Source organism: Amphiprion ocellaris, chromosome 4 (assembly GCF_022539595.1).
Source record: "Amphiprion ocellaris isolate individual 3 ecotype Okinawa chromosome 4, ASM2253959v1, whole genome shotgun sequence".
NCBI classification, from domain to species: domain Eukaryota; kingdom Metazoa; phylum Chordata; class Actinopteri; family Pomacentridae; genus Amphiprion; species Amphiprion ocellaris.
Genome location: NC_072769.1, coordinates 36,164,261 through 36,190,253, shown reverse-complemented (window position 1 = coordinate 36,190,253; position 25,993 = coordinate 36,164,261). Strand labels below are relative to the sequence as shown.

The window sequence follows — 25,993 nt, the reverse complement described above, 5'->3', positions numbered from 1 at the left end:
GAAAACTAAAGCAAACTGCAGCAAAAATGCCCTTTTGGCCATCAAAACTGTCACTTTGAGAGTGAATTACAGCCTTACAAGAAGGTTAATGTCACTGTGATTATTTATTGCAGGCATTTGTGTGAGTTTCTTCTGAAACAGTCACATCTTTGTCATTTTTCACTTTTATAGCTCTAAAATAAAAAACACAATGCTAAACTGCACTATCAATTATATTATGATGGAAATGCATTTTACCCTGGAAGATGTTTGTTTGAAATGTACCAGAAATACATTTCTCATCAAGAATTTTTGTTTTTGTATTTGGTTTATTTCATTGAACTGTCAGTTCTTTCCAGCCATCCACTCCTATATTAAATGGAGCAGGACTCAGAAAACGAAGATGCGTCAAACAGGGTTGTATTATAAGACAAAATTAGATATTTTTCTAAAAAAAATAAGAAGTTTTTGTGTCAAACCAAACAATGAATTAAAACATGGACATAAATCCCAGTTTCCTGGCTCGAAGTCCTGTTTTAGACTTACACCACCATCTCAACTCAATTTGAGAATAGGTTGCATATATATATATATATATATATATATATATATATATATATATATATATATATATATATATATATATATATATATATATATATATATATGGATGGATGGATGGATGGATAGATGGATAGATGGATAGATAAGATAGATAGATAAATAGATAGATTAGATAGATATGTGCAGACGGTTAAAGCAAACAGAGTGTCAGAGTTGCAGGAATCAGCCGCATGCATCAGGCACATTATGACACTCACTCACTACTCTCCATCCTCTGCAGTTTACTGTGTAGTGAGCTGTGACTGATCAGACACCTGCTAATTATCACCATGCATCATTACTGACACTTAAAGAGCCCACATTCTGCTGTTTGGTTCCTCCCTGTTCATCAGTGCTTTAGAGTTTTGCTTTTCTGTGCATCTAAAAACTTACAAAACCCAAAGACCATGCTGAAATTCTCTACAACAGAAAACATTAATTTTTACCTGCCTGCAACACTTTGCTTAAAGTTCAGGCTTTTCTTTCAGTATTCATCACTGTAACCTGCTGCCTCTACACCTATCCTGGACTCTGCATTGTGATTTCTATATTTGTTATGGAGTGTCGAGCAGAGAGAAGGAGGCAGGCTGAGACCTTGGCGGCTGTAACTGGTCCGATCAAATAAAGGCCACACACCACACAGATATTTTTTGAACATTTATTTGTCTCTTTTGTCAACAGACACAGTGAAAACTACAAAAACAAATAAAAAATAAATAGAAATAAAAGAACAAGGTATTTATCTTTTATGTATTTAAAAGTTTCTCAAACAAATATCCACACTTAGATGGGTCCCAATACAGCCGCAGTGCAACAGCAAATGCATCAAACCATCCATGTAAAGGCATTTCAACAAATATTACACACAAATATGAAACTAATTAAAGTGCAAAATCACAAATTACTGTGTGCATCTCTTGGACCCTGCTGAATCTTATTTTAGAGCCATATGGTTTTCTTCTGTAGCCATATTCCTCCCGACCCATAATGCAACAGGTGTATCCTTAAATAACTGTGGTCATGTGACCTGTTAGACTCTGCGTCAATCTAAACATTCAATAAGGAACATAACTGTTTTCAACCATTAACTTAAAGGTGGTATATTTTAGTCATATTTTAATTTAAACATTGATATAATTGAGACAGAAAATATGAAATAAACTTGTGAAAGCAATCTTTATTCAACATTAACCCTTTATTACTATTGTCCAAGATGGTAGTGCATGCGGATGCAGCTGTGCAGCGGTGCTCTCCATCAAAAAAAGATATTTTAGGGTTTGCTCTTTTGTTGTATATATTTTAGGGTGTGTTATATAGTCAATTTTCAATGCCGCTATTCGGAGAGTACCAAACCAATTTTCATTGTTTTCTGTAACAGTGACAATAAAGGCCTATTCTTCTTCTTCATCTTTTATACTTTTCAACAATTAAATCTATTACTCGAACAAGAATTAATACAAAAAATGAAATAGTTCATATTAAGATAAATAATACTGCCATGTTAAATTAAATATGACTCTCTGAAAGGACTAAATTACCAAAATAAAACATGCATTCTCAAATAAACTTACCAGTGAGCAGGAAAGACAATGCTCTGGCCTAGTCTACACAGATTTAGTTGTCTACAGCATGCTAAGCTGAAATAATCAAAGAATTTAAAAAAAATTGATTAATTTCTACTCAACCTGACATGTAAATAGGCAGCAAGCATAACAACTTAACACAATGGCTGGTTTTACTGCTGAGATTAGAATATACAGCCGGGCACCATTACAATGCCTTACCTTGTGGATCAAATGAAGAAAACCTTTAAAAAAAATCCTGTACTCCTATATGGAATCGATCTCAAACCTACAGTCTCCTGCAAGCAACAAACATACTTAAACACGTAACTGCCTGACAGCTCCAGCTGTTTTCCACTGCATCAATTAGAAGATCACTTTAAGGCAACCTGAGCCTTTGTTTGGACTCCAACCACAAGAACAATCCAGTAAATAATCCAGTTGGTTCAAGTAGAAGTTCTCTCTTTAGCATTAACAACATAAAAAGCAAACATCGTTCATTTCTGACATCACAGAACCAAAGTTACGTCCAGTAACGACCATTTGTCATTGTTTTGATGTACTTAACCACCACTTATTTCCCAGTGTGTACAACCGTGGAGGAGGAAAAAAATTGGAGAAGAGAGGAGTCGAGGCAGAAAGCATTTAACAAAATGAGACGGCCACATTTTTAAACATTATTTCAAAGCGCCGTCAGTTAATTTTGACATGTAGCACAACTGCATTGTTCATGTCCATTGTTCAATTACAGCCTGTTTTATGACCTGTGTCATATGAGCTGAACAGTGTCCATGATAACTTACAGCGGAATGTATATATACTTTTCATTCAGTTCACTGTGTGGCATAATGTGATGAGAATACACGGATGTCATACATTTTAATTTTCTACTTAACACACATGCGGTGGAGTATGAAAGAGGCATGACACATAAAAGGACAATACAAATATAAAGTGACAGATATTACAACTGAGTGAATTCATCAAGTATCCACCTGTGCATCCTTGATCCTCAATCTTCTGTTCTCAAGATGTATTTTAGGAATTTAGCATCCTTCATGATGGTATGTCAAGGTTAATTTTAAGATGAGGGGGCTGAAATTAGTGAAACAAGATGAATTGCTGTAAGCTGTTGGATCCACATTATAGCATGTAAAGATATTCTAGCAGACCACCAAAATAGAATTCTAAACCGGTTCATCTACAGAATATGGGCTCTTTAAATGGTAGTTTACACTATACACTCACTGGCCGTTTTTCAGGTACACCCTGCTAGTAAAAGGCTGGACCCTGTTTTCCCTTCAGAACTGCCTTAAGTCTTGGAGGCATACTTTCAACAAGGTGTTGAAAACATTACTCAGAGATTTTGGTCCATATTGACATGAAAGCATCATGCAGTTGCTGCAAATTTGTATGCTGAACATCCATGATGCCAAACTCCCGTTCCTTCACATCCCAAAGGTTCTACTGGATGGAGATCTGGTGACTGTGGAGGCCATTGGAGTACAGTGAACCCATTTTCATGTTCAAGAAACCAGTTTGAGATGATTTGAGCTTTGTGACATGGTGCATTATCCTGCTGGAAATAGTCATCAAAAGATGGTCCACTGTAGTGGATGGACATGGTGAGCAACAATACTCAGGTATGCTGTGGTGTTTAAATGATGCTATATATATATATATATATATATATATATATATATATATATATACACACACACACATCTTTTGTTTATTTTTTACATATTTTATAGTCATTTCTTATCATTTTGGTGCTGGTGATTTTCCTTTGCTGCTGGCTAGAACCACTGTGGAAGGCACCAATAATTCCCATTTGCAAGAAAATTCCTGTCATGGATACACAAATTACAGCCAACTGGATTACTTTTCCCTTTGAGCAAGCATTGTCGCCAAATGCTTGCTCAAAGGGAATTTCTATAATAATATAACACTGTAAGGTCTTGACCTCACTTGGTAGAGTGCCCTGAGATGACTCATGTTGTCATCTGGTACTATTTTAGTGAAACTGAACTGAACTGAATCATTATGGGGACAAGTCTGAAGTTACAATGAGAGTTTATTCTTCCTATATGAATTTGAGTGTGATTTATGGTCACGGTTGAGCTCTGAGAGGACAACACACGAGGCAGCTTTGACATTTCTGGATGTTGATTTAGTTGATTCCAGCAGAGTGTGGATGGCATATTTGCTCCGATTCAACAAATGCACAAATTATAATTGTCTATCCGGGCATGGTTCTTCTCTTTCAGCCTTCAGGGGCTAAAACACACTCATGTCAGGTGCAGCTTTAAGAATGGAATTTTGCCACCAAACCTGACAGGCAGGAGGATGATGGAAAGTGATTGCGGATGTGGTAGCGGGAGGGAGGAAGGCTATGATTTAGCCTGCTATTCAAAAGATATACCGTGTGAGTGGCGCTGAGGGCTTCATAAATTCATCCTGGAACACTCAGCTGCCATTTGTCTAGTGTCTCAAGCAGAGCTGCTGTTTCCTGCTCACTAATGTACCCAGTGACCTCATGTTAACCATCCCGAGATGCATGCAGCTCTCATTCCTCCGAACCATGAGTTAATCCAACTCCCCACAGAAAATGTGAACACCGTCTAGTAGCTGCATATCATGCATAGAAGACTGGAAATTATAATTGAAAGTCTATCTAATAAGCCTTTTAATATGCAACTGTGGACGCAACTCTAATCTGTTTTAGAGAAAGTAAAAAAGGGGTGTGAAAGAGTCCTCCTACGATATCCTGAATCCATTTTCCTCAGTGAGCCATATCTCTTTAATGGCAGTGATATCATTTATGTGTCGTCCTGTAAGCATTTTATTCACTCCCCTCTTGTTTGATCTAACATGTGGACAGTGTTTTAGCAAACCGATGAGCAAACACACTGGTTTAGAGACGCACCTTACAACCTCACGTAACCACTAGCAAGATGGACGAGTTTCACCCAAAATTATCGTCCTTGAGAAACTATCATTTTTCATTTAATACAGCTTTCATCTTCCCGGGATTTGCTGGGGCCACGCCATTTTATTGCTTCATGTTCGCAGTTGCTGTGACACTAAAATATGTTACTGGCTCTTAAATCAAGCGATTCTGTGACAGAAGCCGATCAATAGGCTGATGATGTCATTGTCCGTTGGCCCTCACCGTTGAAGGTTTCTGATAAATGATGTTAAAGCGATGGCGGCGTATTTTCTCACCATGGAAACAAGCCTGGAGTAAATCTAAATGAGGCGAAATTGACAATCTTCCATGAATATTTCTGTTTCCACGGTTGTAGAACTTCAAGTGCGAAGCTCTCTGAAAACTTTAAACAGAGGGCTTCAGTCAGGATTTAACAGCTGAATGTGGACAAAAAAAACAGCTTCAGTCGATTGAGTGATTGCTTCATTTGAAGTCATACGAGACGACATTTTTAAGATTTGCATGCTTTAGGCCTTTTTCTCTATCTTCATGTGAAATTAGAATAGCTCCTTGATTGAGCCTCAGGAGTCTCAAAATAAATTAGACCTAAAGGCTCAGATAAGTCGTTCAAACTTTCAAAGACGGTCTGAAATGCTAAAATTTAACCAACACACTAATTTCACATTGACACTTTGACCAGTATTTGAATCTTTTTAGCGTTCACTCCAAGATGGCCTTGATTTAACTGTTTGAAGCTGCATTTCTATGAAAATTACATTTAAAACATGATGAAGTGTCTCTACTTAGTGGTAGTAGTCATACCAGAAAAGTCCCTGATGTAAGATGGATGTTATGAGCTGAGCGTCACTTAGAGATGACTTGGAGCCGACCTGAGTTTAGAGAAGTCACATCCAGACTACATGGCCTGTAAAACGAATTGAGAACCATTCTAAGATTTACTCTTTTTATTGCTTTCCAACATTTAATTGGTCAATTTAATTTGACTTTCTTTTGAACAAGAATTTACAAAACCCAAAAACTCTTTAGTGTCAAAGGGAAAACAAATTTCTACGAAGTAATGTCAGTTGATTAGAAATCTAAAAAGTAAAAGAAGTAATTGCATAAGTATTAACCCCCCTGTAGCCCTGTAGAGTGACTCATCTAATTTAACCCAAGTATAGCCAGATGGTGCTACAAGTCACACAATTCAACATCATGATCACGATCATCAGAGTGCAGTGAGTGTGTCTCGGTGATTGCAGTTCAGAGACACGTGTATCTGCAAGGTCCAGTCACTGATGAATCACTAATCCAGGATAGAACTATGCCATGAAAAAAAGAACACTCTGTGAAAAGGTCATTGAAAAGCATAAGTCAGGAGATGAGTAAAAGAAAATTTCCAGTTCAATCCATTATTAAGAAATGTAAGGACTAGTGAGGGGGGTCACAACACACCTATGAGTCCTCTGAAGAATGTACAAGCTCCAGCAGCTAAGACAGGAAACAACGTGTATACAACAACTATTGGCTGTTCTTCACCAGACAAAAATGTATGAGAGTGACAAAGAGAAAGACACTGTTGAAAAAAGCTTGTAATAAAGCTGGATTAGAGTTCACCAGAAGACATGTGGTAGACTTAAGTCAACTGGAGAAGGTTCTTTGGTCCGATGGAGACCAAAATTGAGCTTTATGGCCTTCAGACTCGATGGTGGGTTTGGCAGACACTAAAAACCACACATCATTATAATCACACCATCCCAACCATGGTAAACCATGGAAGCATGGTAATGGTAGCATCATGATGTGAAGCATGGTGGTGGCAGCATTATGGTGTGGGGATGCTTCTCAGCAGCAGGCCTTGGAACACTTGTAATAGGTAGAGAGTAAAATGAATGCATTAAAGTATAACAAAATCCCGGAGAACAACCTAGTGCAGTCTGCAAGAGAACTGACACTGTTTTTTAGCAGGGCACAGAGCTGAAACAAACGGCTAAAGTTACACAGAAATGTAATAAAGACAACAAGAGGTTGCCAAATCACAGCCCAGACTGCAGGCAAAGTAAAAATCTGTGGCTTACTTTGGTTGTTCACTCACGATCCCTGAGTAACCGGAAAGATTTGCAAAGAAGAATTGGGTAAAATTTTAGTGTCTAGATGACAAAGGTTGGTGCATCTACTAAATACTGACTTGGAGGGGCTGAATACTTAAGCAGCCACTTATTTTACCTTCGATATTTTATTTATTTGACATTACTTTGTAGAAATTGGTTTTCACTTTGACATGAAAGAGTCCTTTTTAAAAATTCTTGTCCAAAATGCCAAAATAAATTAAGCATGATTCAATGTTGAACAGCAAAAAATACAGAAAACTTATAATGGGGTTGAGTACTTTTTATAGGCACTGTAGCTTCTGTGGCTCAATGCATCCTGTCATTCATCAGTTTTTCAGAAAAAAAACTGAAGCATGTTCCTCAGTTTTCTTTTCATATTTGAAGACAAATTGGCTCCATTGGACTCACGATAAGAAACAAAAACATTTGCAATTCTGAAACCGTTATCGTCAGAACACAACAAAACTACAAGCGCAGCATTGAGGTACTTACATCTGATTTCCGTTTGTTTATCTGAATGTGTCACAGCGGTATCAGCTTAAGAATACCTGCAAACCGGAGTGTTTGTGCGTTTACTGGTTAATTAGATTCTTGAGTTCAACTGCAAACAAAGTGGAAAGTTTGCAGTCACCTAAGTTTGGGAACATGTCCTCTGCATCAGATTAAAACAAAACCTTTTGGGACTGCATGTAATCACAGAAGCACAATGTTTTCAGTGACTAGATGCAGATTAATGAGTGACTGCTCCACTAGTATCTGTCATCCACAGCTGCTTTTAATCTTTACAATAGACGCTCCCTTCAGCTTAATAAAGCTCTGCTCTTTTCTGAGGGTGGCACAAAGATTTGTATGTTTATATCTGCAGAGTTTGAAAGGTAGCAATTCCACGCAATGATTTATCATTTAAAAACAAATCATAATAATTACACAAAATGCGTTTTATTAGAGGTCAAACAGGCGCCTCTTTGAATCTAAAAAGATTCCAGAGCCTTAAAAGTACCGTTTTATGGGATGATTGGTCTCTTGTGATAGGTTTTAATCAGTTCCTATATGCCTAAATTTGTTAGGCTACAGTAAATACCAAACACCAATAAAAAATAGTGTTTTTGTTCTCTACTTTATTATTGATAAATCTCTTCTTCACTTTGAAGCTGTAAAATGTTTCTGATTGTCTCCATTGTCTTATCAGTATTCCATCAACAATTTGTGAGCATTTTCTGTGATTGTATTTAGAGTTACATCCATTTTAAAGAAAAAAAATTTTTTATACAACAGACTCATACCAAGCTTTACCTGTTGTCTGCCAGGTTAGACATTGCAAACCCACTGAGCAGGTTATGTTCAAGATAACAGATGAACACTTATAAAAACACCTCCTACTGACCAATCAGTTCTCTTAGAAAATAGCATCACCGTTCCTAGAAGATCCTGCAGAGCTCAGAGTGCAGATAATGAAAAGGTTTCTGAGGAGGGCAAGAAGCTTTTAGAGCTGCGATTCCAAAGTGACTATATTCTTCTATATGTCTTTGTATATTAATATAATCCCAAACTGAGACTGATAAAGCACTAAAACCTTGCACTTCTTGACTTTATAGGATTTGCAGTAAGTCTACTTACTGGTTTAAAACATGTTGCTATATTTGTTCTTTAGTTTTGTGTTTCTTGTCTTGTTTCTTAATATTTTTCATTTGCATCTAGCTGCCAGATTGTGTGACTTTTCCCTAAGAAGGATAAATATCTTGTCTTTACTTTACTTGCTCCCAAAACCATTTAACAAGCAAAATAGGCTTATCCTGCCTTACACACCATAAGAACATCACCTTAAATGTAACATTGCGCAATTCATCCTCATTTGATTGTTTATTCTTTTGTGTGAGTTGCGTAAAGGGACCACACCTGTAATTTTATTTTACAGTCTTGTGTTGCATCATGATAATTTTACTGAACGTTGAATTGAAATAAACTTACATTTAACCAACTTTTACATGACTAAAATATTCCTCAAATTGTGCCTTCTTTACTTTGAACATGTTGTCTGATTTTTATGAATACACTGACAGGATTGGTTCTTAAATTTGTTGTATACTGTGCAATGACAATAAAGGAATAAAGAAATTCTTGTATGAGGCAGATTAATAAGCTGATGATCTTGCATTCACACAGTCAGCAGTTTTTTGCAGCTTTTATTCGTGGTTTTGGCTGCAGCAGAATATCCAGACAGCTGTGCTGCTTTTAGTCTCTATTATAGTTTTCTATTACTCACATTGGATTAGGATTGTAGTTCTTGTGAGAAAAATGCAGCTTCAGACTTGTCCATGTTCGATCATCAGTTGCCAAAACTACCCCTTGTATCTGAAAATGCTCATGGCTAGATTTAGAAACTCTTGTTTTTGACTTGCTGAGTTAAAAACAAATGCAGTTTCTGCAGTTGTTTGGTTCAATGAACGTGAACTTGCCTCGTAGTACAAGCTGGTGTAGAATGATGACCCACTTGTTGGGATTTCTATGTGATATGCTCAGGTTTCAGGTTTAGTGTGTGTGTTATAAAAACAGCGGCCGAAGTCACCACTTGGTCACCGTAGCGACGTGGCCTCACCCTCCCGATGGGCTTCATGCTGCAACGTCGAGCACAAAAGAGACTTAATCACGTCAGCGCTCTTTCGCCTCTCTCTCCCTGAAATCTCAAGGGGGTACTTTTAATTGCAACAAGTAATTCTCCAAGTGTTCATCAGACCTTTCTGATTAAATTTCAGATCAACCGACTATGGAGCAACGTACCAGAAGCTGAACGACAAAGTCGGAGCAAAGACTATACTCAGTTATCTGTACGTGAGCCCCAACAACAAGAGAAAGGTAATGTTGCTCTTCTGTCATTTCCCTTGAATTTAATTTACAAATTGTCGTGACTGTAGGCTTTAGTTGTTTTTGTTTTGCACCTTGCTGTTGGCCTGACAGTCGCTTAGCTTGCAGAGCCGAATGCACCCAGATGTATTGATGTCTGACTCATCTTTCTCCGTTTGACGTCTATCTCTCCTCTGTCACTTTCCGCAATGTCAGGAAGATGCATTAGACAGTAGTTCATTTATTAACATGCTAAACCCACCTAGACAGTTTGCTGGCAGCAAAAAAAGACAATTTCTAAAATGAATATAAATGAATTATGGAGAAAAAAGTTGTAAAAGACAAGGGTTGGTTCAACCATGCAGACCCCCCTTCAGGCAGTGATCCTGCACTTCCTGGATTTGGGTCAGTTGATGGTTATAATCATCTGTCTCCCTTTACATGACTCTAATCAGGAGGGGTCCTTGTGTCTGAGTTAATTATGTATAATAATGAAGATGATATGTGGCCCCACCTCAGGTGAGAATCCCAGCTGATCCACTTAGGCGGTCTGTCAAAGTTCAGCACATCCTAGAAGTTAAAGGTGTCGAACTGAACTGATGAGATGCAGCGAGTCGGACCTGAACACAGAGAGACATCCTGATGTTATCAGCAGATTAAGATAGAACTTCTGTAAATATGAGCTGTATCACAACATTTTTTTCAACGAGGAATAAGCAAGTAAACACCTTGAAACCTTTAATGTTGAAACACAGTTTCATCAGCTGCATGTAGAAAGGAGAAAATACAGGCAAAATTCTCTGATATGCAGCATATGACTTCAGCCACATCCTTTTCCTGTTTCTCATCTTTGATACATTGACAGATATCGATGCTCCAGAAAAACAACTATTCATAGCAGTCACTGAACAGCAATTGACATCTTGACTATTTCTGTCTATGTGACACATCAGGTGTGCTGTGTAAGTGTAAATGACATGGGTCACATAACACAATGTAATACATGCATAACAAGGCGAAAGTTACGATTGTGTTAGTAAAAAACAGGAGCCTGATTTAAAATGTCTCTTTTGAAGTAGTCTCTTTGTGCAACGATACTCTGCTCCCAGTGCTCCTGCAACACTGTTATGAAAATGTGTGAAGCTCCATCCAATCTTCTAAACTGTGTCAAAACAGCAAACCTTCAACTTGAATTTCATTTTGGGGAAGAGGAAATGGTCACAAGGTGTCAAATCTGGCAAACAGGGAGGCTGGAGAATGGTGATTGTGTTGTTGTGGCAGTTTGAGCCAAATATTCTCCCTCATACACATCAGAACATTACAGTAGAACTCAGCATTGACAGTTACACCCTCTGGGACAAATGTTGAAGAAAACAGTGAGCATGCTCCTGAATTATGCTCCTTCTCCGGTTGTGCAAACTGCTGTTCTGCCACTGTTAAACTGCTGTTTCTTCTCCTGATGGTAGCTGCAGACCCTCCTCTGGTCACCATGATGATCCTCTACATGACGGTTGGATCGTCCAGCTACTGTCTGACACAGATAGCGATACTTGCCCTCAAAAAAAAAAAAAAAAGTTTAAGCTCATGGAAGAAATCAAAAACACAGGCACTGATGTTGGCAGTGCAGTATAATGGCAGCTCTTGACACATACAGATTGCTGCTCGCACATCTTGCATGTACGTCTTGCATGCAGTTTAGATTTTTTTCTGATACCTTACACTTTAAAATCATCAGTCTACAGTATAATGGTATCATCAAAGAATGAACTCTAAGTTTGACTGCTGCTTTAGTGATGATGGAATATTTCCAAAAACACCTTTTGACTAGACGACACTGGTCCAGCAACCGAAAAGACTAAACTTTAGCAGACACCTAAACCTTTATAAACATTTAGGATCTCTGCTAAACTTTAATTAGATCTGGAAAGAGGTTGTGCAAACAAAGAAGGAGAGTACGAAGAGGACATTCTGGCAAATTACTTTTCACATTTAGACTAATAACATGTTTTCCACAGATGAACTGAATGGGTCACGGCACACTGAATGTTGTCTACCTTCTGCCTTAATAAAGTAAAAGATTATGAAGCTAATATTTGCAGCACATGAAATGAGTGTAACCTGGTTATTTTATACTGAAATGATGAAATCAGACTGGTAGCAGAGCAGCTGCACATATTCATATGATTTCTGAAAAAATATCAGCTGGTGATCCAGCACAAGAAGTATTCAGAAATATAACGCAGACAGATTAGCAGATGTTTTTAGATGATAACTATCCTGGAAACTACTAATCAGAAGTGCAGTGATCATTAACAGTAGAGCTTTTCAGAAATGTTACATTACAAAACACTTTGCCAGCCACTTTGGCCAGTGCATTGTCTTGCTAAATGACAAAAACTTATATTTACGCTGGACAACAGTGTGGTTCTTTGTGTGGGCTGAACTTTTTCTGCAAACTATTTGTATGTTTTTACCCCAGAAAAATAAATGTGTTTTTGTTTAAGAAGAAACCCACAGTCGACTCCTTGCCAATGCTGAGGTGATCCTGAAAATTAAAGTTTTCAATCTAATCTTTTGGAACCAGTCAGTTATTAATCACAGTTTTTTTCTCAGCTGTTTTGGAGTTGGATGAGGTTTTTCTGCAGTGAGCTTTTCTATCCAGGCTTAAAACAAATTAGAGGCAGCACATCAGCGAATGGTGAGATTTAACCACTCTTTCTCTGCTCCATTTACTCAGGTTCCATTATGGCCACCTCCCCATTAAGGTTTTGGTCATTTCTGTGTGTGTTTTTTTGTTTTGTTCTATCTGTGTCCATTTTGTGTTCATATATCACTGTAATGAGTTCAAATATTTTTGCCTGACCCAGAAAAAGAGCAGTACTTTCCATGTCTGAATTTGTTGCATCCATCTGGATTTTCTGCAGAGCAACATCAGCAGCAGTAATGACAGTTTTTAACCTTCACGTCAGTCCAGACATCTAGCACGGAACTTTTTCTTCTTGATTCTCAGCAACTACAGTGCTGTGAGAGAAATATTTCCTGATGTCTTCTGTTTTTGCAAATTTCTCTCACTTAAATTTTCCAGATCATCAAATTAATATTTATATTTATTTAATATTAAATAGAGATAACCCACAAAACACAAAATGCAGTTTTTAAAAGATGATTTATTGAAAATCTATATCACTCCTGTGAAAAAGGAACTGCTCCCCAGAACCAAACACACTGGTTGGTCCATCCTTGACAGCAACAACTGCAGGTAAATGTTGGCGAAATCTTGTGATCAGTCTTTTATATCACCACAGAGGATTTTTGGCCCACTGTTCTCTGCAGAATAGTGTTACTTAGATGATGTTCATGCATGAACTGCCCTTTTAAAATCTTGCCTCAACATCTCAGTTGGATTCAAGTCTTTACCTTGCCCACTCCAAAACCTTAATTATCTTCTTTTTGAGGTGGACTTGCTTGTGTTTTTTGTATCATTGTCATGCTGCATAATGTACTTGCACTTGAGCTTTATGTCATGAACTGATGGGTGGATATTCTCCAGGAGAATTTTCTGATAGAGAGCAAAGCAGCCCCAAACCATCACACTACTATCACCATGTTTTACCATTGGTATGATGTTCCTCTTGTGGAAAGCAGTATTAGCTTTACACCAGATATAACAGGACCCATGTCCTCCAAAAAATGGCACCTTTCACTCATCAGTCCACAGGATGTTATTCCAAAAGTCTTCTGCCCGTGCAGGTAATTATTTTGCAAATGTCAGAGGAACTCCATGGATGCCTTTTTGGCCCCTTATTGTGGAATCGTGTAGACGGTCCTTAACTGATGCCAGTGAGGCCTGCAGATCTTTTGATGTTCATCTGGGGTTTTTTTTGTGACCTGGATGAGATGTCAGCACACTCTTGGATAAATGTTGGTTGGCCGGCTCACTCCTGGGAAGGTTTTGTTTCGTGTTTTTTCCATTTGTGCATAAATTCTCTCACTGTGGTTCTCTGGAGTCCCAGACTCCAAGCAATGACTTTGTAACCCTTTCCAGACTGATACATGTCAATGACTTGGTTTTGCATCTGTTCTTGCATCTCATTAGAACGTTGCATCCTGTGCTGCTTTTTGAGACCCTTTAGCTACTTCACAATGCCAGACACGTTCTATTTAGTCATGTTTTGATTCAACAAGTCTGCCAGTAATCATTTGTGAGTGTGGCCAGTGAAAATGAACCTAATTATCAAATGAATTTGGTAATTAGATAGATTGGTAGCTAAGGGGACAATTAATTTTTCACATTAGGCAATGTGGGCTGGACAGTATTTTTTTTTCAATAAATAAAATCATCATTTTGAAACTACATTTTGTGTTTCCTGGGTTGTCTTTGTTTTATGTTAAAATTTGTTCAACAATCTGAAACATTTAGGTGTGACAAATATGCAACAATAGAAGATATCCATCCTCCATCCCTGTATTTTGTCCTGGAATTTGCAGCCCTCAGTTTTCACTTTGCTCTCCATCCCCCACATCTGTCTGCGGTCATTTGAGGACGAAGCTTTCAGCCTGCATTCTTTGGATCTCTCGCTCGCTTCCCGACATTGACAGCACTGTTTCTGTCCTGACTTTCAAGAAACTCCTGAAAATCCAGTTCTTCACCAAAGCCTTTGGTGTTAGTTAATGCTGCCTCTCCAGCAAGCATTTTCTGCTCCTGTGCTATTTGTCTGCATATATGGATATGGAGATGCCTCATAGATACTGAGCAAAAAAATAATGGCAATATGTAGTAGTCATGAAGCCCTCCAAACGGAGCGTGGAGCCCTATTCAGATGAACATATGAATGGCAGACCACTTCTAGCACATTTCTACACATTTTAGATTCAATTCATTTTGATTCAGCTTTTTTATCAATGCACAAAGAACTAAGTACTAAGACTAGTGTTCAACGAAACACTAAATGCAAAAAATGCTAACATGCAAAGAGATTTGGTGTGTTAAAAATGCATATTTTTATGATACCAGGCTGTTTAGAGGGTTAGATGACACCCTACTCCATATGGCAGCGTCTGGCATGGAGCCTCTATAAGATGCCACTGAGCCGAATGAAAATGAGAAACGCACTGCAGTGCAAAGTTCCTTCTTCACCACCTTTTGTTGCTATTGCTTGTACAGTCGTGGGACCTTTGCAAGAGGTTTAGAAGCTTTCCTAATGAGGCAGCACAGCAGAGGCTCCACCAGGAGATCACAATAGCCTTTGAGTTCAGAGAAACAGCTCATCCAGCACCCACAGGTCTCAGTTTAAACACAGCGAGCAGCGAGCGGATGAAGACCTGCAAACAACCTGACAGCCTGTTAATATCTTTTCACACGCGGGGACACAAAAACACTCGGACACACAGTTTCTAACACACAAACAAAATGACAGACAGACACACACATGTAGCGTCTGCCTGTCTGCTGTCTGTCTCACATGTTCACTCAGCCTCTCTGGGATTTACTTCTCTCTCACACTCACTGTATCACCATGTTGCCAAAGCGTGACATTTGTAAACAAAATAACAACGTGACTGGAAATTTCAGTCGTAAGACTAGAATCTCCATGAGACCAAAACATGCACAAACCTGCATCCAGTTTGAGTAGACACTCAGGTTTGTGTCTGAAACAAATCAAAAATAGTGGCAGTCATGAGTTACATTTAACATACTATTTTCATAATTGATAGTGTACGCATACAGTCCTTAAAAAATGTTCAGCTTCCTCAATTCTTGAACTTGAGGGACAAAAACCCTACTTCAGCTAACATATCATATCAGGGCCATGTTTCTATTACTGAATTATACATGTTAAGTATTGCATTTGAAAAAGTAAATAGAAGGAAAAATTTATAAATAATTTCTTGTTTCACAAACATTTGAAGCAAATGTAGAATTTTCTAAGACTTAATGTGCCTAAAAAAGCATCCTTTCTGAATAAGTTCTGACTTATTGTTTCTTTTATTGTTTTTGTCTCTGGACTGCATGAAACATGGCTGACTTGAAAGAATTATTACAGCCTAAAATCAATTCTTTGCAAAACAAAACAAAAAAGACATTTTTTTTTTGTTTTTCTAAGACTGAAGATTTTTTAGTGATTAGCAAACAACCTTTTTTTTTTTTTCCAGGCTTCTTCTTCTTTGTTTATTACAGCTAGCATATCTTATAGCGCCACCTTCTGATGACGCTGTGCAACAAATGAAACAAGTGTTCTTTGTTTTGTATTTTGAAAAGTTCACTGCAAATTTGCAAACTTACACTACATGCTGCAAACATATAATAATCATTTAAGATAATTAATTAAAGATGAGTTAAGATAAGATTAAACTTAATGAATCCTGAAGGAAATTCGTCTGCAAGCTATTTGCTCAGAAAACAAATAGGCAGAGCCGAGAGAGTCCACAGACGGTCATCCGTGGTCCCTACCTGTCACTTAAAGCAGCCACTACTTTAATTAAGCACAACTTCATATCTGAATACAATTTATATAGGTGAGTTGTATAGAAATGCACTCACAGCACATGTAACCCTCCTAAAGAAGGGTTAAATAACAAATTTTGTTCATTTCTGATCATTATTTCCTCTTTATAAGTACTGTGGGTTTTATTTTGAAAACCGGAACTTTATTTTGGATGAGACAGGAAGTACTGTGCTAAAATATTCGACGTAGCTTAACATCCCAAATTTACGGGCTGAGCGCTGCTTCTGTTTCTGCCGTGAGGGTTGAAAACGAGAGAAAAAAGTATGAAAACCTGCTCGTCTTGCACGAAACCAAGAAATTACTTAGTCGATTATATAAACTGATTGAAATTCCATTTTAGAGGTTGGAGAACCGTTGAAGAAGCACTTTTAATTGTCCTGCCTTCTAATGAAAACCGCCTTCTTGGTAAGCTAGCTCCTGCTTGTTTCCTAATGAGTGTGTCTGTGGAAATACCACGAGGTGACCATGTTAGCCACAATGCTACCGTGTATTGCACATTTTATGTTGTTTTTGAAGAATGTAATACTAAAAAGCATTTATTTGATAGTTTAACTTGAAAATTCATATTAATCCATCCTGTGTTGCTAAAATAAGCACATAGTGAGACTTACACTGTGAAGTGCTGAGTCACTTTCCCTATATGTGACTGAAGGTTAAAACCATATGCAGCAGAAAGGTAAAATGTCATTTTCAGTCAATTAAGATGGATAAAAGCAGCAAAGCTGTAATTTATGTTAAATTTGTTAATTAAAAACAATGTAATTCATTTATTTCATTAAAAATCTCAAATCCTATGCTCAAAAGGGTTAAAAAGAGAGACAATATGCCTGGAAGAATACAAGTTACTCACTTTACTTTAAAGGGTAAAGTATCCTTTATAAATAAGTGAATTCATTGGTAAAATGTGATTATACAATTGCACTTTATTGTAATTATAGTTGGTTAAAATGGTATATTCTGACACTATGAAACATTTATTGTGAAACTAACTATGGTTAGCGACTTGTAGACTATAATATTTTGTTTTCCTAACAGAATACAATTTATATAGGTGAGTTGTATAGAAATGCACTCACAGCACATGTAACCCTCCTAAAGAAGGGTTAAATAACAAATTTTGTTCATTTCTGATCATTATTTCCACTTTATAAGTACTGTGGGTTTTATTTTGAAAACCGGAACTTTATTTTGGATGAGACAGGAAGTACTGTGCTAAAATATTCGACGTAGCTTAACATCCCAAATTCACGGACTGAGCACTGCCTCTGTTTCTGCCGTGAGGGTTGAAAACGAGAGAAAAAAGTATGAAAACCTGCTCGTCTTGCACGAAACCAAGAAATTACTTAGTCGATTATATAAACTGATTGAAATTCCATTTTAGAGGTTGGAGAACCGTTGAAGAAGCACTTTTAATTGTCCTGCCTTCTAATGAAAACCGCCTTCTTGGTAAGCTAGCTCCTGCTTGTTTCCTAATGAGTGTGTCTGTGGAAATACCACGAGGTGACCATGTTAGCCACAATGCTACCGTGTATTGCACATTTTATGTTGTTTTTGAAGAATGTAATACTAAAAAGCATTTATTTGATAGTTTAACTTGAAAATTCATATTAATCCATCCTGTGTTGCTAAAATAAGCACATAGTGAGACTTACACTGTGAAGTGCTGAGTCACCTTCCCTATATGTGACTGAAGGTTAAAACCATACGCAGCAGAAAGGTAAAATGTCATTTTCAGTCAATTAAGATGGATAAAAGCAGCAAAGCTGTAATTTATGTTAAATTTGTTAATTAAAAACAATGTAATTCATTTATTTCATTAAAAATCTCAAATCCTATGCTCAAAAGGGTTAAAAAGAGAGACAATATGCCTGGAAGAATACAAGTTACTCACTTTACTTTAAAGGGTAAAGTATCCTTTATAAATAAGTGAATTCATTGGTAAAATGTGATTATACAATTGCACTTTATTGTAATTACAGTTGGTTAAAATGGTATATTCTGACACTATGAAACATTTATTGTGAAACTAACTATGGTTAGCGACTTGTAGACTATAATATTTTGTTTTCCTAACAGAAACGATAAATTCTAATGTTGTACAACACTTTGAATGATATTGCATTAGAACCTGGACTATAGACCTGTTTTGTAAATACAGGTCAGGTCTTATTTGATGCGTGGAAAACGTGAAGCTCCAGCCCTTGTGTCCAGTGAGGCTGACCAGCGATCCAGTTGATGGTGAACCTCCCAGTGGAACTTTGAGCCACCACCACACCATTCAGCAGATTCTGTGGTAGGATCGTGTCAGTCCCACTGACCGACACCACCGAGAGCCTACTTTGGATACTTTTCCTTGACTTTGACTACTCCCTTGACTTATTGACTTGAATTTTGATTGGATCCATAACGGACCAGTCCCACAGGAATACTTCAAATGGACATTTTAGTTTTTTTTTTTCTCAGTTTATTGGGCCCATAGGTATTGTACTGTAATTTTGTTGTGCGCTGTTTAGTTTTCTAAAACTAAAAGTAAACAATAACAACATATACCTTTATCCAGTGGTTGTTGCTGTTACTCGTAGCTCCTACAAACCTAGGTAGCGACGTGTACATACTCAGAAGTGGGTTACACACAGGTTTCATGAACAGGGAACTATAGACACCAACACTGTTTATTTCTGCTGTAAGGTTGGACATTTTAACATGGAGGTTTATGGGGGTTGACTCAGTTTTGGAGCCATTAGTGGACTTTTAAGGAACTGCAATTTTTTCACTTAATTTTTAAGACATTGCTGCTTGTTCCTACTGCTGAGAACCCCAGAATGCGACACAATGCTCATGATGTCATTGTGTGTTTGAGGTTAGGATTCATCTTGCACAGAAATAATACGTCTGAAGCAAATCTAACTGTGATCTATTCAATATTTGTTGAGATATTTCACCCTGGTGTGTAGTGTAGTCGCCCTGACAGCTTATTTTTGGATTTATGGGGAGTTAGGAGACAAGGAGGTGGAGCTGGGAGAGGCCATGGACTGTCCTATGTTGGTACCTACCAATCACTCAGAACAGCCACGCCTTTAATTAAGCACAACTTTCAGCCTGAGTACAAGTTAAATGGGTGAGCTGTGTAGAAATTTACCCACAATGCAACTGTCACAAATAGGAAAATTATCTATAGAGACCAAAACAGTTTTCCTGTCAGCCTGTAAACATGTTAATTATCACTATAAATCTACAAGGAAGTCTATGGGGATTGACTCACTTTAAATATCAGCTTCTAGTGCACATTTGAAGAACTGCAGTTTTTTCTTATCGCAGTTTATAAGATACTGCTGCTTGTTCCTACTGCTGAGACTCCACATCAGTCCCATAATGCTATACAATGCACATGACGTCATTGTGTGCGTGAGGTTACTATTCATCTTGCACAGATGATACGTCTGAACCAACCAATCTAATCTAATTTCAGTCTATCCAATATTTATTGAGATATTTCCCCCCCGATGGAAGCATTACTCTGACAGATAGATGGATAGATAGCATTACTCTACTGCTAACGAGGCTAAAATTAAATAGAAATAAAAATAATGCAGAGAAACAGACATGGAGCTGCAGCTTTCTCGCTCTGAAACACTCACAAAAACCCTGTTCTTCCTCCCACATCCACCCCAACAAATTCACGTGTGCAGCAGAAAATGCAGGTTCGTCACCCCCGGCGTGGAGCCATGTGACCGAAGCTGGTGGCAAACAAAAGCCCCTCTCTTCAGCCAGCGGTGGAGGTAAATCAAGCCTGTGTGGCTGTGTGGGAATAGAGGGAGTAAAGCACCAGAGAGGGAGAAAAGAGACAACAAATAAACCGACAGAGAGCAAGTGAGCGTGGAGGAGCAGAGAGAGGAGGAAAATGAGGAAAAAAAACAATGACTGAGCAGAAAAAATGGATAAATAGAGGCATGGCCCGGGGGTCACTCATGGAGAAAACAGTCTGACAACACAGCCATTACATCAATTTTCAAATTGTGGCTTCACACTGAGGCCGTACATGAGAGAACAGAGCTTGAGTACACATTAGGGGAAATAATTTTGGGTTTTAGCCTGAAATTTGGTCTGAGAGCACATTATTACAGTAAGTGCTGGTTAAAAAAGAAAAAAAAGATACAACACACAGATTGCTATCACACAAATGGGCATCACTTCTAATGGTTGGAAAACAAAAGGGAATTTTCCAGGGGAAGCGTTTGAGTGGCAGATGGATTCAGTCTCTGCTGCTTTACTCCCAGTCTGCACATAACAGCTCTTTCTCATGAATGGACCGACTGAAACAAACAGAACTTGAGCATTTTTCACGACGACGCCTTCAATTGATTTGCACGTGTTTGCATGAGCAGCGTTCGAAAACAATTACGGCCTTGTGTGTCTCCGACGGCAACAACAGGCAGGTGGGTGGAATAATAAATCCACCTCAGATGAGACTTTTCTTTCTCGCACTGCCGAGCTTCAAAGACTTCTTGTTCATTGTCTCACTTTTGGATACAAGCTCAAAACTTAAAAGTGAACTTTAATATTTCATATCCGCGAACTCTCTCCAAAGTGGCAATGACAAAAAGAAAAAGGTCTTGCAGAAAGACAAACAGAATCCATCAGTGTCCAAAGACTTGCATCATGATGCAAACACTTGGAGGAATTTCATCCAAAAAATACTCAACGTTATATAATATTGATGCTATTCTCTTAAGCTGCGGTGTCACCTTACAGGAAAGTCACAAAACATCTCACTCCTTTACCTTTTTTACTGAATTTATACACATACAGTACTCAGGCATTTTACAGCATTAAGATTTTCAACTAATATCACCATGAGTCTTGAATGATGTATTATCTAAATAAATATGCATTCATTTGCATTAATTTCCAGAACAAAAACCTGAACATTGAATGAAACCAGCATCAAAATTCTTGTTTTAGACGGGATATTTGGATATCTCTTCTTTTCACTCTGTAAATCAGAAAATATTGTCAATAACCAGAAGAAAAAAGTCAGTTTTCACCATGTTGTAAAGAATGAAATGTTCTATAAATCAGGCTAGAAATTATATATCAACAGACTCTTCTGCAAAAATCTTGAAAAAAACCTAAAAACTTTGATATAAGTGCATGTTACTTGAGAAAAAAACATATTGAAAATACTTCAGTGAACTGCCATATATTTTTAATAGACGTTACTCTGTACAAGTTAAATTAAACCTCCCCAGGTAATTACTTACACTAACACAGTATTTTTTGTATAACAAATTGTCTTGTTATATAAATGGGAATTATCTTTTTTTGCTAATTTGCATAAATGTCCAATAGACAAAGTGTAGTAAAATAAACCTAAATGTGTTTTTTTGATGTTTTCTTTCCCTTTGTCTAAAATAAAAAGAAGAAACTGTGTCTTTGCCTGTAGTGTCTCAGCTTTGAATATAAATACTGGTTAGTCGGCTAATAAAGAAAATCAGGTTAAAGGTTTCTTTCTTGAGCAGCTTTAATTTGTCTTTGGATGGTGTGCACAATTATTAGGCAGATTATATTACTCAGGATTCATTTTATTGTCACTTGACATCGGTTGAACCTCAAGCTCAACCTCAATCCTTAATATTTAATGAAGATGAAGTGAGTGTTGTCTTTCTCAAGGGAATATAGAAGTTTACAGTTATTAAACAATGAAATTGCAAAAAGAAAATTTCCAAATTCGCTTGTTTGTTCTCAGTTTTGTTCAGCGTATAAGAGGCTTCCCAAAACAAAAGGTTAATTCAAGCAGATAGTTGACTAATTGGCACTCATTTATGATTTTAATTGAATTATCTAAATATGTATTTTTTCCGGCATCAGAAAATGATTTGAGTTTCAGAGCTGAGAAACAAGCAACATTGTTAATTCTGTGGTATACTAGTAACAAATACAAAACTGCAGCTAATATGAGTCTTTAAAATATAAATATTACAAAAGCGGCGATCATTTTGAATGTTTTTTTTAATAAACCTGATCATCTAGTGCACCTCCACAGAGTGCAGCTGGCAAACAGTTTGTCCTCTGTAAGTTTTCTGAGAAACTTTAGGTTAAAAATACTTCATTAGAAAAGACACTTGGTTGCAGCATGAGTCAGAACATCCATAAAGTCTCTGTACCTGAACTCTCTCTGTGTGTGGTGGCATTCAGGGTGACATTCGATTGTGCTGCCTGTGTGAACCAGTGAACCCCAGCTGTTTCCTGGAATAAACCCTGTGTTTGCATGTCACCTTCTTGGAATTATTTTTACCCTCTGAAGTGACGCCACATTTTGGATCTCTCAACATATGTGATTTACTATCTAATAACCAGCCATGTAAAAGACAATGTTGTGACCAACCAATGAATCAAAACTTGGTCGACTCAGACTCTCCCCATCAGTTAATGCTAGGCCAACTATTAATAGTCACAAAATAACAATTAAATAACATTATTGTCCTTTTGGATCATCACAAACACCTCAACACTTTAGATGTTTCAAAAGTCATCTGAAAGAGATTTTACAGTTTAGATTTTTCAAAACCTATTAAATCTCATTTTTTTTGGACCATTTCATCTGACCTAATGAAGCTGCCCCATAATTATGCACAAGTATTAATAAAGTTTGAAAAATGCGCATAGAAATGATAATAATGTCTGAAATTGGTGCACGTAGTGTCGGCATGAATAAGTAAGAGCAGGAGTGAAGACATGAGTGCACTGCGGTGAATAATGGAGAAAATTAAAACAGAAGAAAAAGGATGCATTAGCACCTAATGGATGAATATGGACATTAGACTCAAAGAATTATGGAAAAGCAAATCAGAAAACTGCTAAAAGTTTTTAGGAAAAAAAAACTGCACCAGATGAGGCAAAAGAAGCAAATAATAAATTAGAGTCAAGTTTGTTTTATGTTACTTTTTCTTTGTAATGAGTTGAAGCCGGTTTCTTGGCATTGGATGCTCGAAGACAGACTTTCCATGGCTCTCTGATGCTGGATGAGTCGGATATGGATACTGGCATGGCTACTTCCTAAATCAAGCTGTGAACCAGACGTGGAGCAGTTTATTTTCAGGGTTCTGCTGCTTTCTTCAGGTGGAGAGGCCGAAATCTGACTGTGTGAAGCAAACTAAGTCAGGAGGAGTTTGTGTTGCAGGTCTGTTTGTCTGTTACATGCACAAAGAAGAGGAGGTCCTTTTTGTTTTGGTTGAAGTTGTGTGAGTCAATTCCTGCTACTTTTAACCTCAACTAGAAACAATAACAAGTGCGGTTTAATGCTGGAGTTGTAGAAGAAGCAAATTTCTTGAGCAGTTACTTTGTCAGAAATACAAGGGAAGCGAAACAACCAAATGACTGAGGCCATTTTAATGAAGTCCATAATTGGACAGTTTCCACTATGCCATGTGCAACCTGCAGCCTCATTTCACATTTTCCACACAACGGCAGGACAAATGATGAATAGTTGGTGTGCAGCCTGTTGCCTGCAGCTCTTCATTTAACAGCTCAGTGTTGCTGCTCCTGGCTGTGAACATCAAATATTAAAGATGATGTTTAACTCTAAGGTTGCTCCGACACCAACATTACCTGCTGATATTCATTTAAAATAGTTTGATCAATGTGGAATATAGGGTATATTTATATATAGCTTAAATTGTTAGCTGTTCCCTAAAGCAGGCTGCTGTGAACTGAGTTGTGTGTCCCCCTTCAAGTCAGTATTTAGTTGGTGCACCTTTGGCTACTGTTACAGCATTGAACCTGTGAGGACAGGTCTCAGTCAGCCTCAGTTGGACTGAGGTCTGGGTTCTGACTTGGCCTCTCCAGAACATTCATCTTGTTGTCTTTAAACCATTTCTGTGTATCTTTGGCTGTTTGCTTCGGCTCACTGTCTTGATGGAACACAAATCTTCTCCCAAATGGCAGTTTTCACTCTTGCAGAATGCATCAAATTGTCTTCCAGGATTCCGCAACACTTTACTGCTTTCATTTTACCCTCTGCCTTTACAAGCTCCTGGGCCTGCTGCTGAGAAGCATCCCCACATCATGATGCTGCCACCACCATGCTTCACATCATGATGCTGCCACCACCATGCTTCACATCATGATGCTGCCACCACCATGCTTCACATCATGATGCTACCACTACCATGCTTCACATCATGATGCTGTCACCACCATGCTTCACATCATGATGCTGCCACCACCATGCTTCACATCATGATGCTGACACCACCATGCTTCACATCATGATGCTGCCACCACCATGCTTCACATCATGATGCTGCCACCACCATGCTTCACATCATGATGCTGCCACCACCATGCTTCACATCATGATGCTGCCACCACCATGCTTCACATCATGATGCTGCCACCACCATGCTTCACATCATGATGCTGCCACTACCATGCTTCATGGTGGGGATGGTGTGTTTGTGATGATGTGCAGTGTTTAGTTTAAAATTTAGATTAAATCTGATGTCCAAAAATCTCAATTTTGGTCTCATCGGACCAAAGAACCTTCTTCCAGTTGACTTCAGTCAACCACATGTCTTCCGGTGAACTCTAGTCCAGATTAAACATGAGCTTTTTTTCTACAATATCTTTCTCTTTGTCACTCTCCCATAAAGCTTTGACTGGTCAAGAACAATCAACAGTTGCTGTATACAGTCTCTCCCATCTCTGAAGCTCATAACTTCTTCAGAAGAGTCAGAAGTGTCTTGGTGGCCTCCCTCACTTGTCTCTTTCTTGTTTGGTCACTCAGTTTTTGAGGATGGCCTGCTCTATGCAGATTTATACTTGTACAAAAATCCTTCCATTTCTTGATGGATTTAACTGGACTCCCAAGAGAAGTCCAGTGACTTTGGGTTCAGAGTCTTAATCCTGACCCACAGTAACACATGGCGCTTACTGGCACACTGAAATAAAACCAAAACACTTAACATAATTGTATGCTCTGACAAGTAAAAGATCTGCTTTTAATTTAAATAAACTTATTTTTTTAAGAAAACAAACATGTCAAAGACTTTAAAGTGCAGAGTGCAGACACTGAGCGACTGAAGAAATGAAGAGATGTCAAAATGCGAGTGCCGTTTAATCTACTTACTGATGTTGACGGCTTTAAACATTGCATCAGATTTACAGACAAATATATTCAGTGTGCTGGGAATTAAATTTTGTTCAGCTCCGAGAAACATAAATGCTAATTAGAATTAATCAGCTGTCATTCAGACAGAGTTTCAGTGACTAACATACATAATTGTGACATCAGGATGATATCAAGTCAAGCATAATTTGAAATAATAATAAGGTAGCGAGTTGCTGGTGTTGTAGTGCTCAGTCGGAACAATAGGTTGATTGTGTTTTTGTAAGGTATGGTAAAGCCTGATGGCCTCATGCTGCTGATAAACGTGTTTGATGTTCTGATATGAACGGACG

At 37.9% G+C, this 25,993-nt stretch overlaps 1 protein-coding gene across 9 annotated transcripts in view; it reads left to right on the top strand.

Annotated features, from left to right (window-relative positions):
* LOC111562803 (VPS10 domain-containing receptor SorCS1) overlaps positions 1 to 25,993 on the top strand; it is a 228,199-nt gene that overhangs the window by 112,722 nt on the left and 89,484 nt on the right. For 7 of the 9 annotated variants that reach the window (XR_008601405.1, XR_008601406.1, XM_055009831.1 and 4 more), the window contains exon 3: positions 9,941 to 10,040. Coding sequence is in view for 5 of the 9 variants with exons in the window: in XM_055009831.1 (XP_054865806.1) it covers positions 9,941 to 10,040 (100 nt within the window). In the remaining 4 variants the exon portion in view is untranslated. The other 2 variants (XM_055009833.1, XM_055009834.1) reach the window with 2 other exon arrangements.